This window comes from Pipra filicauda, unplaced genomic scaffold (genome assembly GCF_003945595.2).
Source record: "Pipra filicauda isolate LSUMZ 115617 unplaced genomic scaffold, ASM394559v2 scaffold90_size2875636_pilon, whole genome shotgun sequence".
NCBI classification, from domain to species: Eukaryota; Metazoa; Chordata; class Aves; order Passeriformes; family Pipridae; genus Pipra; species Pipra filicauda.
Genome location: NW_024105098.1, coordinates 962022 through 978075, shown reverse-complemented (window position 1 = coordinate 978075; position 16054 = coordinate 962022). Strand labels below are relative to the sequence as shown.

The following is a 16054-nucleotide window of genomic DNA, read 5'->3' as shown; positions in this document are numbered from 1 at the left end:
GCATAATCATGGAGTTTTTGGCTGGCTTTGGTTGAGTTGTCTTTTGCTTCTCCCCCAGTGCCACCAGTGAGTGCCAGCATCTTCTCATTCTCCTCTGAGCAGCTTCAACACATGCCTGGTCCAGCCACTCAGTCTGGGGCTCCTGGCCACCCAAGGGACATGCAAAGCCAGATGGACCCATGCACTCTGGAACTGAGAGCTTGGCCTGAATATTCACAATTTTTCCCCAAGCATTTAAAACCAGTGTTGTGTTTTGTAAGCTAAACTTCAAGTCAGAAAAGGTGGGGGAGACAGAAAGCAACTGGTTTGTGCTTAGAGGCTGTTGTCCAATGTTGCCATCAGCAATGCCACCACAGTGTCCTACCTGACTGTAGAGACAGCTCTGCCAGGGGCCCCTGCCTGTCCCAAAGCCAGCACCCGGAGCACTGAGCCCACAGGGAAGGAAGAGACTCCCTCTAAAAACAGAGTCAGCCTGGGAGAGACGTGCCCTGCAAATACAGAGGTCAGCTGTGCTGTCCCGTGTGATCCCTTCGAGGCATCAGGTCTTTTGTGCATCAGTTCTAGGATATTAAATCACCCTGTTCATTCCCTTGGTGCTCCACTCTTCCTTCCCTGCTTGGTTTCTGGTCATGGGATGGGAACATTCACCTCTGCCCATGGTAATGAGGCAGGGAGGGCCATGCACATGACTCGCTTCCTCCAGACAAGCAGCCCAGTATTTCACTCCCTCAAAGCCTGAGGACACCAATGTTCTTGGAGAAGTTGCTGAAAGTAAATTGGAGGCACTTTGTTAAATATTTCAAGTGAAAGATACCAGGATTAAATTCCACTTTTGATCTAATCCTCAACTCCCTCTTCAAGGGAAGTGCAGCTTTGCCTCCAGCCCCGTCTGGTGCCTCCATGCTAAATCACTCTGATCCTAAAGTAAATAAAGCTCTTTGAAAAAGGGCAAATGTTTTCTCAGCTGCTCTTCTTCCCTTCAAATGCGTGGCTGATTGAAATTTTTATGTCTGCAGAGAGAACTATATGCAGTCAACAAATGCTTCTTGCTAAGAAGCTGTCTCTACAAGATAACTGGGTTTTGGAAAGTACACTGTGAATCCATGGGATACTCCTGGACCACACTGCACCCCTTACAGCTTTCTCTTCTCCTTTCCTTCAGTGCTTTACATTTTATGAACTCCTAAATAAACTGATTTAAGTCACTGCACATTAATCTTGGTATGTCAACAGTTCAGGCTCCTGGTGTCCTCAAGACGTTGTTTCTGCTCAGCCCTGGAGCTGTGTTTGCTGTGGGAGGCAGCAAATAGAAACAGCCCTTTGGTATGAGATTCAGCAGCAACTCAAAGGGCCAGAGCCCTGGGGTTGGGTGCCAGGCTGCCTTCTCCCAGCTGCTGTGCCCTCACCCATCCTGGGATGGCTGTGTGCTCCTTCTCCTCCAGCTCCAGTTCTGACACTGGAGCTGAAGCCTAAAACGGTCAGGAAAACCTTTCTGCCAGTTATGATGGCAGAACACCCCAGAACAGCTGCCCCACACAGCGTTGTTGCTCCATCCAGTCTTCATCCCTACAGAAATCCTCAAGGCTGTGAATCAATAAAAGTCAATACAAGCCATTCTATTGACTTCTTTATTTTTATTAAACTGTTTAAATATAAGCAAACCTGCTGTGCTGTTTTTCCAGTCGTCCCCCTGATGTGCTGCAGGGTTTGGGGACGGCACCTCATAATTTAGCTCAAGCTAGTTCCAGCCTCCAAGTTTGTAATAATGCACAGCCTGGGCACGACTTTGTGAATCTGTCGCTCTCAGAGACAAAACGTGAGCTTGAACATGTAACTACTTTTAGCAGTGCTGTTCTGCTCCTCCAGTTAAGCCATAAAACCCAAGGGCACAGATTTTCCAAGCACCTTTTCCCAGCTTCAAGTAGTCTACCATTAGCCACAGATTACAGGCTCGTGGTGTGCATCAGCCGGGGAGTGCCGGCGATGTGTACCCAAACCCTGACGGCAGCAGCCTTTCAGCAGGACAGGCTGTGAACACAACCCTTGGAGCTGTTTGCTCCCTTTCAAATGCCAGCCATGCTTTCTCCTTTTCCACCCTGTATAAATGCAGGCATCAGCCCTAACCAAAGGGAAAACACACCAGGCAGTGGGGCACGATGCCGTTCGGGGGAGCACCTGACTCCGCCGTAGCCACCACATGGTTTGCATGGGGTTGCCTTCTCTGGGGGAGAAAACAACCTGCTGGGTCAGGTGGCCATGGGGGTCAGACTTCTTTGCTCAGGAGCAATGCCAGTGAACTGAGAGGGAAAGCTGACAGCACAAGGCAAGTGAGTTAGCTGGCAGATGCTTGCCAGGCTTAAAAAGGACAGACTGGCCATTCCTGGCTGAGGAACTGAGAGCAAAGTATGTTCTAGCAGCTTAAGAGTGATTTAATTGTTCTTTTGAAGTGCCAAGGAGATCAAAATAAAAGGCTATTTTGGGGGGGGCTTTAATCCCCTTCTTAGATTACCAGAAAATCCAGGCTCAGCTCTGGTGGGAAATGGGAACAAACTGTCCCCGTGGTCACTACTGAACAGCCCCCAACACCTCCATGTTAGGAGTAAAAAGGCAACACCACGATACTGAGAGGACCTCAACTTTCAGGTAGCTCGATGTTGCCTGAACAGTGTCACAGAGCAGTGGGAGAATGGATCTGCATAGCAGGGACCGGCTGCAGGATCTCCAGCTCCTGCCTGATGAGAGTCAGGTGAGTCACTGCGAGGGCTGGTCCTGCCAAGTGGCCCATCCTCTCAGCTCCCATCACATTAGTGACACTGAAGGTCCCTGGTGCTGCCCATAGTCCTCCAAAGTCCAAACCAGTTGCCCTTCAGATGACTGAAAGGGTCCCAAGAGCAATCCCAGCATGAGTCACATTCAGCAGGGGAAGGGGAATAGAAAACACACCTTATCTTGCTTAAACACAGAGCTCAACAAAAGCAACAGTGAAGGTCACAAGATAGGGCTAGAAGTGGAAATTTGAAACAACAGGGGATTGTATTTGACGCCAGTAGAGATGTATCAGCAAGTCTTCCTGCAGTGATGGAGAAGACAAGCTCTGGTGCTGTCTGCTGGTCTGTGGGCAAAGAGACGACATTTCTCCTCAGTTAAAGCTCCGAAATATGCTTGTAAGGAAGCTGGAAATTCCCTTCCCAACTCCTTATTTTTTAAATTCTGTGAAAGGGGAAGCGTTTTTTTCTCATCTGACCTTGCCTGGACATGGTCTTCATGTCGTGTGATTGACCCAGGGGTACTCTATTTCCCACAGACTCTGCTTGAACATGCAATACACTTCCAGGTCCTGGTGACGGTGTAAAGTTCAACCAAGGATCGCTCTGTTTAGCTGTGCTGGGGGCTCATAATCCCAGTGGGTCAAAATGTTTAGAGTTAAAGAGGTTACAGGCTTTTCAGAGCGAGTATTTAAACTCCAGCTGTCAAACCACTTGCATAGAAGAAATTTATAGAGTCAGCCAGCAGTACATTAAATTGCTGTTTTCTTGTCATTAATCTAGTAGCATGCATTGTTTTCACATTGCCCTAAGAGAATAATTAATCTGTGGCAAATCTATGCCTGTAAAATTATAAATAGTAGACTTGAAAAAACGATGACAGTGAAGAAATTCAAGGGGACACACATTGACAAGAGCCACATCAAGAAGGCTCTTGGCAAAGCTGTTGGAACGCCTTCAGGGACTGATCTTTTCAGAAACTCATCTAAAGGACTTACAATCTGCTTCATATTCAGTTTAATTGTGCACAAAAAACCCCCACTTGCAGACTTTGCACATTAAAAGGAGAATAAAAAAAAAATACAGGCAGAGCTTTTTCTCAGGGTCTAAAGAACAACTCTGAAAATGAGGAAGTTTGGTGTTGCAATTTCCCAGGAAACTTCAATCTCACTCCCTGTCGCTATTGTTCTGTACTTTGGTCTGAAATACAGATGCAAGTCTGATAAATTAACGCCTTCACAGACTGTTTTCTTTCTGTTTGCAGGAGAAAAAGCACTGCAGGAACACAGGTGACATCTGCTGCAAGACAAAGACTATTTTCTTCAGTATTGCTTTGGAGAAGGTGAACCTGCTGCCAGTGTTTGACACAGGAGAGGTACAACTCAGGCTGTGACTGGAGCAAGATCATGTCTAGGACAGGATAAGCCCTGTCAAATGCTCATCACTGAAACTTCCAAGCCAAGAGAGCTTTTCTGCTCCTCATCTTTGTGATAAAGCAGGTATTTCTATGTAGGTCTGCTATAAACAAACAGAGAATGAGGTTGGCGCCGGAGGTGAAGGATGGTGGGATAATCCTTACTGGAGGCGAGTTCTTCTGTCAACAAAGGAGAGCTGAGGCTCAGGTTCCTCCAGGCACTACTCTCTGGACCTTTACATTCCCTACTGCTATAGCACACAGGCCACTCTCCTCTGCAAAAGGCTCTATAACCACAAAAATACTATATGCCATTTCCCCACCTCCATCCAACCCGTTCTCCCTCCTCCTGCTTCTTCCTAGTCATTTCCCATGCCTCCACCTGACCCTGCCTCATCTTTTCCCTGTGCTTCCAGCTTTTCTGGTGGGACAGCAAGAAGACAGCTAAAGCCCATCTGGATTTTCTGTGTGCCTAACAGGGTGAGCAGCAGCCCCGTGTCCCCGTGCTGAGAGGAGGTCTGCCCCCCACCCCCCGTGACTGCTGCCCTTCAGCAAAAACACTGGACTGAAAGGTCACTGGGGACAGGGAGCAACCCCCAAGACAGTTTGTGTGTAGCTAAGTCTCACTTAGAACATTCAGTGTGAGGAAAACAGCTTAAAAAAAATGAAGGCAGCTTTTACTACAAGCAGTGTTCTCAAGCAGATCATTGGAAGCACGCTGGGGGAAAAGGATGAGATGGCTGGTTTGGATGTTTTCAGATTTTGATGCTGGCTTTCGGTATGGAGCAGCACAATAGTACTACAGTACTAACTTTGGTACTTGTTTTTTCTTGGTTTTCTTTAACAACTAAATAAATTAGACCTAGTCCTAGGATCTTCACCAATCATTTAAAAGGAAAATGTTTATCGGGGGGATAAACAACCAACTCTGATGTCTCCCATCAGGTAGGACTGGCCAAAAGAGAAGAGGGAATAGAAAAATCACAGAGCCCCAGAATTGCTGAGATTGTAAAGGACCTCTAGAAGTACTCTGAAACGCCTAAACATAACAGCTAGGACCGAACACAACATAAAAACTTGGCTATATCATGCTCAAGACTGTTACTTTCCAAATGCAGAGCTGTGTGTGCAATTCTGTTTGTTTTGTTGTTTATTTTGGTGGCAAGGCTGCTGCTGCTGTGGTTATTACAGGAGTGAGAAGATCAAAAGATCATCCTTTAACACCAAGTACAAGATGAGCAACACACCATTCAGCCCCAGTATGTATTTTGCAGGGACTTGCAAATGCAAGCAGACAGACAAAAGCCAGAGAAGTCTGAAACATATTCGAGGGGACCAAAATCACCTCTTCATTATTGGCAGTTTCCAGGCCGAGCCTTTGTCTGCCTCTGTAACCCCCTTCCCACCCACACACATTCCTTTCCAGCAATGCTGCTTTATTTGGCTTGTCATTATCTTTTTGTTAAATCCACTTAATTGGTACATTTAACTCTTTATGTTCCTTAGTATTCTCTCCGATATCATTAGTTTACTGAAAAAGCAGCCGTAACCTTAAGTATTACATTTCAAAACAGCATCCAAATTGAGAGAGGTCTTGCCAGTCCCAGTGTCAGACTGTACTGCTTCAGGAACTCCCATACACTCCATAAAACACAAGGTATGATAAGGCAAGCTGGACTTGATGAGTTGTGAAGCTGTCCAAGCCAAAGTCTGCACACAACCAGGGTACTTCCAGAAATCCAAAGTCTACTTTTCCACAAGCTCCGTTAGGACAACACAGCTGCATCCCCCCTGCTGTGGACTACAGAGCTTTTCATGCCTCTGTTGCAGATGGGAGGGGATCCTCTCTCTCCTGCTCAAAAGTGATTAGTGTAATTCACTGTGTGTTCTGTACCTGCTCTAAACTTCCATAGCCGGATCTACCAAGAATCTAAGGAAGAAAATCCCAGCTGTAAGGGGTGCCAGCAGAACCCCTAATGCCAATATAGTTACATCAGGAAGGGGAAAAAAATTAAATATTCTTTTGGCAGTTTGGGATTATTTGGGGAACTGCTGCAAGCTTTACATACATAAAAATGCCCCAGCCTCAGGGCACCATCATCTGCATCCACACTGGGAACTTGTCAGTATAACCCATCCCAGGGTCTCCCTACCCACTATCAAAGGCAGCACATGGCTTTGATATGGAATGCAAGGCTCTCTCCTTGTCAGTGAGTGTTTTTGTTGGGAGATTGTGGATTGGGGGAGGTTGCCCTTTAAGGGTTTTGACCCACGAGAATTGCTTTACTCCTGAAAACGTACTTGTAGACCAAGCTGGTATAGCACCCTTCACTGGGGATGCACTAGGGCTAAAGCCAGGCCCAGTACCCATACACCCAGACATCAGCCAAAGTGCAAAGAGCTAGAGCAGCCAAAAGCAGGAATGCACAAGGATCTAACCCCTACACATCCTCTGCTAGGGCTTCTGCTGGTCAGAGCACAGCACTACTAACAGCTAGCAGAGATCCTGCCCACAGATAGTACCAAAAATCAAGGCTCTGCTTTATTCTCAAACACCTTTGTAACTCCTGTATGGAAGAGTAAAACCCCTCTAAATATTTGGGAGAGAAATCAGGAAAAAAACCCCAGCAAAACCTCCCATAGTGCCACATGTTCTTAATCCAGAAGGGGTTTTTTTCTGTGTTAATTGCCACACTCCTGGGAGCAAGGCACTGAGCAGGGCATCTCCTTGAGGCTTTGGCAGAGAAGAGGCTCCACAGTCTTTCCCTGCTGACGTCAGCGAGGCCCTACATCTGTCAGTGAAAACAGCACATTTCTGACATGGCAAGAACATGGGTTAAATTCCAGGCATGAACTGGTTGTAGTTTTAACATGTTAACATGCTCTACCAGGGGAAAAGCTGAAGTATTTTTAGCATGGCCAGAGTGTTTGTCTCTGCACTGTTCTGGCCTTTTTTGGAATTGTTAACTCTGGAAACAAATACAATAGCCTGTGCAATAGTGAAACACCACCTATTTCTTTTATTGTTTGCCACAAAGAAGACTGCGAGTTGTACTTCCAAAGAGATTAAAAGAGAAACATACACCAGCTACTTTTGCCACAGCTCACCCCCTTCACAGTGCCAGCCAGTTCACTTACTGTTTCCCTGTTTCTGCTCATGCCCCCTGACCTTTCCTACTTACACGCTTAGCTCCGACAAAATCTCAGTGGAAAAACCATCTCTCTTCATGATGAAATTCCACCCCGAGTTGTTGCTTGAAGGCGTTGCCCCTCGCTCTCCTGTTGGAATGTGTGTGAGTGCAGTAAGAGGGGGCAACAAAACACACTGTCGTGCTGCATCAAGTGCAACTGCCCTCTCCTCCCGCCCCTCACACGGCTGCTCAGACCGATTTCCAACACGTGTCAGGGAGAAGCATTTGTTGACAAAACGTTTGGGTTTATCCTGTTAAAAACCCACCGTGCTGTGCTGGGGCAGAGCCCAGCTAGTCAGTTAGGGATAAAGGAGATGAACTTTAAGCACAAACCTAAGGAGACAAGAATTAACACAAGGCAAGTCTGAGGACTGAAAGGGGAATCACATGGAGCGAAGGAGGGACTCTCCCCCTCTTCTATTTTCTTATCCCATTTCAAATAATATTCCCTTCCTCCTCCCCTCTGCCTGGCACTAGCATAACCGTGCAACACAGCTGTAAGGAACAGACATCTGACATTCCATGCTGCACATGCCATCAGCGTGCCCAGGCACTGGCAACATCCAGACCACACATGCAAGTTAATCAGGAAAACAAGACTCTTGAAAGAATTAATGGTCAGAGAGGCTCCTGCGGCTGCAAAAGGAGCAGCAGTGGTTGATGATCTGCTCCTAGATGAAGGCAGAGGAGAACAAGCCTTTTGTTTGTCCCAGTTCTTCTCTTCCACCTCTTCAGAAATTGCCATTACCAATCTGGAATTACATCTCCAGTCACTTCTTGTTGCTTGCGGAGTGGGGGAGGAGATGGGGCAGGGGGGGTGCACTGGGCAACTCGCACTCATCTCTCAGGCAGCAGGACAAAGAAGATGGCCTTGAGGAAGTGACCAAAGCTGCAAACAGCAGCCACGAGCCAGTGGGAGCGAAGGCTGGGGTCAGTATTCACCACACATTTTGTGATGTCTGCCTAATGAGGAGGGAAGAGAGATCGTCAGAGAGAGGTGCCCACATCAGCCACCGCTGCAGGCTGTCCCAGCCCCACAACCCACAGCACCCACCACTGCTGCAGCACCAGATGCTTGCTCTGACCCTTCCACACACCAAAACTTATTAAATCAGGCCCAAGAGCCCTGCAAAATACACTTTCCTCACTCCCCATCAACAAGGCAAAGTGTCCCCCTTTTCAGCCACCACTGAGGAAAGAAATGCTGGACAAAAAGATTGTCCAGCATTTTCCATTTTGAATAGCTAAATACAACTTTCTTTCCCTGTTTGAAAGGTTTAGGAAACTTTGGCAGTATCAGCATTCCCATCCTTTTCTGTAAAGCCGGATGCTTCCCAGAGGTTGTCCTGTTTAATATCAACTCAAGTTGCTTGCACTTTTTCTCTTGCCTTAGTGTTTTCTTTGGAAGACAAGCAAGCAAGCCAACCCCCGATTTAGACCTAAAGCAATGCAAGCTTTGTGTGTGGAAATATGTGTGCTGGCAGAGATGCCTCCCAGACACATGGGTCAGATTTAAAGATCGCTTGGGCTGCTGGTTTCAAGTGTTAACAAGAAGAGAAGCTGGCCTGCAACGAATAAAAAATAACAACAACACAGTAAATTGATGAAGACAGGCTCTCCACCTGGCGTAGGGAGGAGAAGGTGGAAAATACCTGGAGGGTAAAGTGAACAGGACAGAGGTAGAAAGAAAACTGCATTTTCTGGTGGAGGAATCAAAATTAGAAGCTCTGCCAGTGATATAACTGAGTTGTGGTTAAACTTCAGCCTAGCACAAGGAGATGTGGACTGTGGTTGAGTAACAGGGGGTGCAGGCTCTAAACCCTGAGATGTTCATCCCCAAAACAGGACATGAGAGATGATGAATACCCCAATAATCTTCTCCAGTCCTTCTGCCTCTGTTGAAGACATGGGTGAGCCTCGCCTCAGCAACTTGGATCATTATTAGAAGGAAGCAAAAGGCGGCTGAAGGGACAAATGCTGGCAGCTGGTTAGTGAGCACAGCCCACACTGACCGACCCCTTCATCACCTACAGACCAAAGCTCTGCTGAGAGCAGCCACGTGTTCCAGCAGTTCCTCCCCACAGTGTCTGGAAGGCTGGCATGCTGCAGCTCCCCACACTGCTGATCTCCTGGGAGCATCAGGAGATGCTGAGCCCGTGAATAACCGACAAGCAGAGACTGCAGGAGGAATGAATACAGGCACGTAGGGATGGGAAGAAACAGGATGACAAGAGGAAGCTGAGTCAGCACCAAGGTGTGGAAATGTTGCTGCTTATAGCAAAAAAACATGAGCAAACGTAGCAGGCAGCCAAGGCAGCTAACAGAAGATGCTGCAATGTGGTACCAGTGGTTATAGGTACTTTATTGTGGAGGAAAGCAAAGTGGGTCTCCCTGAACACTTTCAGTGATGGCTTAGCACACTCGCCCTACTTGCATTTTAGAAAAGTCTGAACTGATTCAGCCTGTTCAATTTTAGCGACCTGCACAGTGTCATGTCCAAGACAAAGATGTGTCAAACTGTCCCTTTAGTCGAGAGAAGTCACGACGTGCAGGTAGCTGCATGTTAGGGTACCTGATCCGTGAGAAACATAAGCTGTGAAGGACTTTAGTGACTCATGTGAGCCAGTACAAGGCCCAAATATGCACACTGGGTTGATCACAGCTGCAGAGAGTTAACTGCCAGATGAGAAAATGTGAACTCCTTAAAGCCCAGCTATGTTCTCCCAAAGACAATGAGTTCACTGCTCTAACCAAGAGGAGCTACACTCAGAAGCATTTACAAATTTGTATAGGGCTTGCTTAGATAAGCAAAATTGCTCAGCTGTATAACAATTGCCTTAGCTGCTCTTATCCAAATCAAGCATACCTGATAAGGCACTGGAATTGAAAACTTCAAAGCTACTTAATAAAGCAGGTCTTTGAGCCCTGTCAGGCACTGATAAACTGCTGCAATGGCAGTTTGAGCTTCTGTGTTAATTGTTCAAACAAGTTCAAGTCACATGCACTGCTTTGTAGCAAATGCTGCTAAGAAAATTAAAATCTTTCTATTCTACTGTAAAGCCACTACTGAGGCTGCAAACTCTCCACAGGGAGAGATGATGCCTCAAACTTTCTTCGTTCCTCCAAAGAGGTTTGAGTTGGGTTTTGTGGGGTAGGGTCCTCTCCACCCTATGGAAGCAGCATGGGAACCTGCTGCGGAGTGGAGAATTTCAAATGCCTTTTCAAGGTCTCCACAGTGGCTTTTCTGGACCAGCTCAGGGCACGGTGGTTACTCTTGGCAGCCTCCATCTGAGCTGATGTTTCTCCATGTGTGCAGGAGAAACAAGGACTTTGTGCCAAGACAAACTAACACCAGCTAGGCCAGGCAGCAGGCGAGAGGGTCCCCATCACAGAGTTGTTTGGTCTGGCCCCTTAGTGAACAAAGCTGGGAAATACCTTGCTGCAGTGCCTAGATCAAGGGGAAGAACGTTCAGGGGAGCACAGCACAAGATGGCAGGAAGATTAGTAGCTTTCCCCCAGACTTGAAGGGACCCCTCCTTTCTGGTGGGCAAATATACCCTTGTCGCAGCTTGTTTTGAAGCTTGTTTGCTTTGCAACAAAAACTTTCCAAAAATATCCTTTTGGAACTATCCAAACACCTTGTTTTGAACTCTAATGAAGTAATACAAAACTTAAAACAAGATGCTAACTTATCAGAACATGCAGGTTTTACCAAAACAAAGAAGAAAAATAGTTGGGAACCAGAAGGAGACAGGTTTCTATGCAATGTTTCCATTTTAATGAAACTGGATCTTTTCCAAAGGAAAAATTGTTTCAGAGAACACATTTCAAGCAGCTCTACAGGTATGCAGTTAAAGTAAGCCTCAAATAACACTGAGGCAGGGACAGGTATTCACAGGCAGGAACAGCGCTACTTAATCCCAGGATATCCTCTTTACCTGCCTCAGCACAATTAATTGTGTGGATGCAAAATGGAATAGATCAGGGCCTTCAAATCAAAGGTTGCTTTTAGCCCAACCAAACAGTCCCCTGAGTCAGTTGGCCTCAAGGTGACACAGTTTTGGAGAGGGGAGGGATGATTTAAGGTAGGATTGGCACTTAGTAAGTGCAAGGGATCCATTGCTCTTCACCAGAAAGGTGCCTTCACTCCTGGAAAAATTAGGTGACTGAACCAGCTACAGGCACACTTGGGAAGTCTTAGCACAGAGGAGCAATACTCAGTTTGGAAAAAGATGTCCCCCCCCTCTGGGTCTTTGTGGGTGGGGTGCCTGACCATTTCCTGTTGGCTCGGAAATAAATTTCACCTCTTGGAAAAGAGGGAATTTGCTGCTCTGGCTCAGTCTAGGAAGAGCACATGCCTTCGGAACACGATGTCCCATGAGCTCAGTGGTGTCATAGGGCAATATTTAGCTCCAGGTAGCACCTTCCTGGCAGTACACCAAAGCACTTTGGGCTCTATCGCTCCAGGGAGTGTCCATGTCCCTGCCAGACAGGCACACAGAACCTGGTACATAACATGCACCACCCAGCTGCCAGCCAGTCATCCCAGTCTGCTGGGAAAGTCACTGGAAAGGTGTCTGGCTATTCCACAGGACCAAAGTAAAGTTCTTACTCTGAACAATCCTCCACAGGAGCCAACGCTCCCACTGGGTATAGAGAGACCAAAGAAATCAGATGCTTAAAGGTGAAAGGAGAATTAAGTCGGAAAGCCTCATTTTTTTTTTCAGTTTCTGGAAAACAGCTGGCCAAGAGAATCACAGAATGGCTTGGGTTGGAAGACACCTTAAAGACCATCTAGTTCGAACCCCTGCCAAGGGCAGGGACACCTTCCACTAGACCAGGTTGCTCCAATCCCTGTCCAACCTGGCCTGGAACAATTGCAGGGATGGGGCAGTCACAGCTTCTCTGGGCAACCTGTGCCAGGGCCTCAGTGAAATGACCCCTATTCACAGTCTCCCACTATGACTGGCTGTTAGCTCCAGAGAAGACCAGGAACAGAATAGGTGCTGGTGGGTCAGGATTGAATTATTGTGGCTCAGCTACACAGGGCAGGACCAGTAACAGAGCTATGTAAGTCTAGCAAGGTGTAAGCAGGACAGAGGGCTGTGGGAGAGAATCTCACACAGCCCTTTTCAGCATAAAGCTGCAGTAGGGACACCCGCACTTTCATCAGTCAGGATATTTTCTAGCCTGCACGTGCAGAAGCAGACAGCATTTGATCAGACAGCATTTCTTACCCAGCCTCCTCTCCTTTTCAGCCACGTCACCAAGGTCTTGCGGACGAACTCCCCCAGGCAGTCGACGATGGTGTGAACCATGGCTGGCTGCGCGTGCCGCACGCAGTCCACTGCCAGCCCCGCTGCCACGGCGTACAGAGACACCACCTTGCCCCACGTTATGCCTGTGAAAAGAAGAAAGGTCATTCGGGTTTACACACACACGCACACACACACAGAGCTCAGTCTTGAATAATCAAAGGAAACGGCTCTCCTTCGTCACACGTGCCCGTGCTGCCTGCATGCAGCCATAGTTCAGCATGCTCTCCACCCTGGGGGAAAAGAAATACTAGGGGACCAGGACTGGGGAAAACTCTCCACAGAGAGAGGTAGAATGAAATAAGCTGACCTTGGTATGGTTTGACCACCTCTCAGCACTGGGTGCGCAGCTTTGGGGAAAGCAGCCCAAAGGCCCCACCAGGACAGGGAAGAAGTGCACCACCATGGTTTGTATTGCCATTGGCTCTCAGCCACGCACAGGTTGCACAGGAGGAGATGGAATTCAAATAGTTTGAACAACCCGGGGTTTTTGTCATCAGCACAACCCTTTAACACCCTTTAGACAAAGTGTTCCTGTTTTTTTCTAGATTAAAGAAGAAAACTGTTCCAATGTGACAGGCAAAGCACACGAGATAAGCATCTTCAGTTCTTCCATGGCACCAAAACAAAAAAGGGAGGCAAAGCTACAGGGCCAAGAGGGTTCACAGAATCACAGTTGGAACACAGGATTCATAGAATCCTGAGTTGGAAAGGATGCACAAGGATCATCAAGACGAACCCCTGGCCCTCCACAGGACAGCTCCAACAATCCCAACACGTGCCTGAGAGCCTTGTCCAAACACTCCTTGAGCTCTAGCAGGTTTGGGGCCATGACCACTGCCCTGGGCAGCCTGTTCAGTGCCCAACCACCCTCTGGGTGAAGAGCCTTTTTCTCATATCCAATCTAACCCCCCCCTGACATAGCTTCATGCCATTCCCTTGGGTCCTGTCACCAGAGAGCAGAGTGCCTGCCCTTCCTCTTCCCCTCATAAGGAAGCTGTTGCTCAGGGTTGCCATCCTCTTCAATGTAAGGAGTATGCCTCCGTCTCCACCTGAAAAACAGGTAGCTTTAAGAATTTGTCCACTCTGCCTACAATACTTAACATTGCCTATCCTACCCCACTGAGGGCAGTGCAGGGATGGAGGGTCAGTCAGTTATCTAATCTCCCAGAGGACAGCCTTCCTGCCAGGCTGACCTGCCTGCAGCAAGAGCTCCATGGAAGTTGTCCCAGCAGCAATCATCTTCCTGTCAGTGCCAGCGATAAGCGCTTGAGCTCAGCTCTGGGTACCAGCCAACTTCCCGGGGTCTCCCCCACGCTTTACCAACACCACTGGGCATAAACCCTTCGTGCTCAAACATCCCAGCCAGCTGTCCCTCATCAGGCTTTTATCAGGACCAATGACCTGGAAATGCAACCCTTTTGCTCCCCTGCAGAACTGCCACTGCACAATGGCACACTGATTTCCTTTGGATCGGTTAGGAAGCTGAATTCCCCCCATGCTTTGTTATCTGGAATAGCCATATTTATCAAGCATGCTGTGAAGTATTTTACAGTGTTAGGTCTCTGTGGAATCTGTCCAAGGTCTCTCCCAAACATAGTCAGAAGCCTGGTGAAGTTCCAGTGTTTAAAAGTCACACAGAACTGTTCTACAGGGTTGCAACGAGAAAGAAAATGGGTGAGAGGATAGAAAGATTTGATCAGTGACTAGATCTGAGGACCTGGAGGGGTTAAACACACCACTAGAAAACTGGATGTGCTCAGCAAGCAAAAATACAATTTAAATGGGGTAAAGAGTCTCCCTCTTTCCTTCATTGCACTCTCAGATCCCCAGGCACCCCCATCTCTGAGATGGAGCTCCAGCCTCCTCACGGGTGTTCTCACTGCAGCAGAGCACCCCATATTCCTCAAAAAACATGCAGATTTCAGAGCACTTCCACAGTTCTTCCACTTAGTGACTCAAAAGGGACACTCACACTAACACCTTTAAGAATCACTTTCTTTTTTTTCCTTAAATAAAAAAAGTACTAAACTTTAGAAGAACTCTTCAAATGTCAGTCACAGGAATACCTTGTTAGACTGGTGAAAATCTATTCAGTGTTCCAAAAAAAGCCACTTTTCACTCATGACTAATGTAAGATCAAAATGTACAGATGATCCTTTCGTGAGGCTCTGCAGCAACAGTAACAGCAGTAGCTCAGTGTCCCCTGTGATATTGTTCCTCCCCAGCACTATCCCCGAGACCAGAGGAAGTTATTAATACAACTAAAGTGACTGTTATTCTTGTCCTGGTTTTATTTGCCAAGCGGGCCCTGCAGTGTCCCTTCCCCGGAGCTGTCACTCAGGAAGTTCACTGCCTGTGTGGCATTCACACTATTTATCTGCCTTTCTCACATTGTGTGTCACCATGGCAGCCAGTAGAACGAGCCAGAAAGAGACTATGAAACCACATAAGAAAACACTAGACAGAGGGGTTCTCCCAGCAAGAAAGAGTCCCAGTACAGGTCAGTATGTCTCTACCTAATGAAAGAGGCTTCAAGGGGTTACACACCTTGCTGATGATACCTCCAGGACTAGAGCCTCAGTGGATTATCCTCAGCTTTAGTGTAAGCCAGTTTTACAGTTCTCCATCCCTGCAGAAATGTGGATCCTTGCATCTCGAGTTACATGAACCAAAGTTACCCAAAATTCCAGGGAGGAGTTCACTGGCTTATTCCCAAGTTTACGGCACTCTAAGTATCTGAAGCAAGTCCATTAGCTCTGAGATATTTACATGGAAGTAATGAAAACTGACAGGGCTGAGGTCACTCTGGTACAGAGAGACAGCTGCAGTCTTGGTTAACTTTGTTTTAGACCCAAGTTTTTCTTTCCAGCAGAAGAAAAGTGCACCCACAGCCAGTGAAAGATAAAGCCTCAAGAGACCCATGACTTCCCTAGTACACAGTTTACTCTAAGACACGTCAGTCCAGGGAGAATGGCAAAGAAGCCCTTCAGCTCCAGCTTCCCTGCCAAGGTTGTTCCAGAATGGTACCTGCTGCAGGACTTGCACGAGGTGAGGGCTTCCCCGGCACACAGACAGAACCCCTCTCCCTTTCACCAGACAGCAGAAAGAGGACAAGCTGTTGGCCAATGCTTATCATGGTGATGGATGTGGAGAGCTTGGCGGTCACATCCACTTTCCAGAGCGTGCCCAGCAGGGTCAAACCAATCTTTCAGTCTGCTTTTCCTGTTAGCAGCACAGCCAGGCCATGGGGGCAGGGGGAGGAGGAAATTCCCTCCTGATTTTCAGATGTCTATTGTCACTGCTGGAGGCAGAAGATGGAGACAGCTGGCTGGGCTCCTCATCTGCAACAGCAGATGAGGAAAAGAG

At 47.5% G+C, this 16054-nt stretch overlaps 1 protein-coding gene across 4 annotated transcripts in view; it reads right to left on the bottom strand.

Moving 5' to 3' along the window:
- Window positions 1–16054, bottom strand: part of BOK (BCL2 family apoptosis regulator BOK) — a 35172-nt gene that overhangs the window by 9260 nt on the left and 9858 nt on the right. Inside the window, exons 4-5 of one of the 4 annotated variants that reach the window (XM_039391145.1) lie at window positions 12608–12771; window positions 1620–3112 (exon numbers count right to left, since the gene is read on the bottom strand). In XM_039391145.1, the coding sequence (XP_039247079.1) occupies window positions 3002–3112; window positions 12608–12771 (275 nt within the window). In that variant the 3' untranslated portion in view covers window positions 1620–3001. Of the gene's footprint in view, window positions 1–1619; window positions 3113–7171; window positions 8334–12607; window positions 12772–16054 lie in introns of those variants that run through there. The other 3 variants (XM_027724986.2, XM_027724989.2, XM_027724988.2) reach the window with 3 other exon arrangements.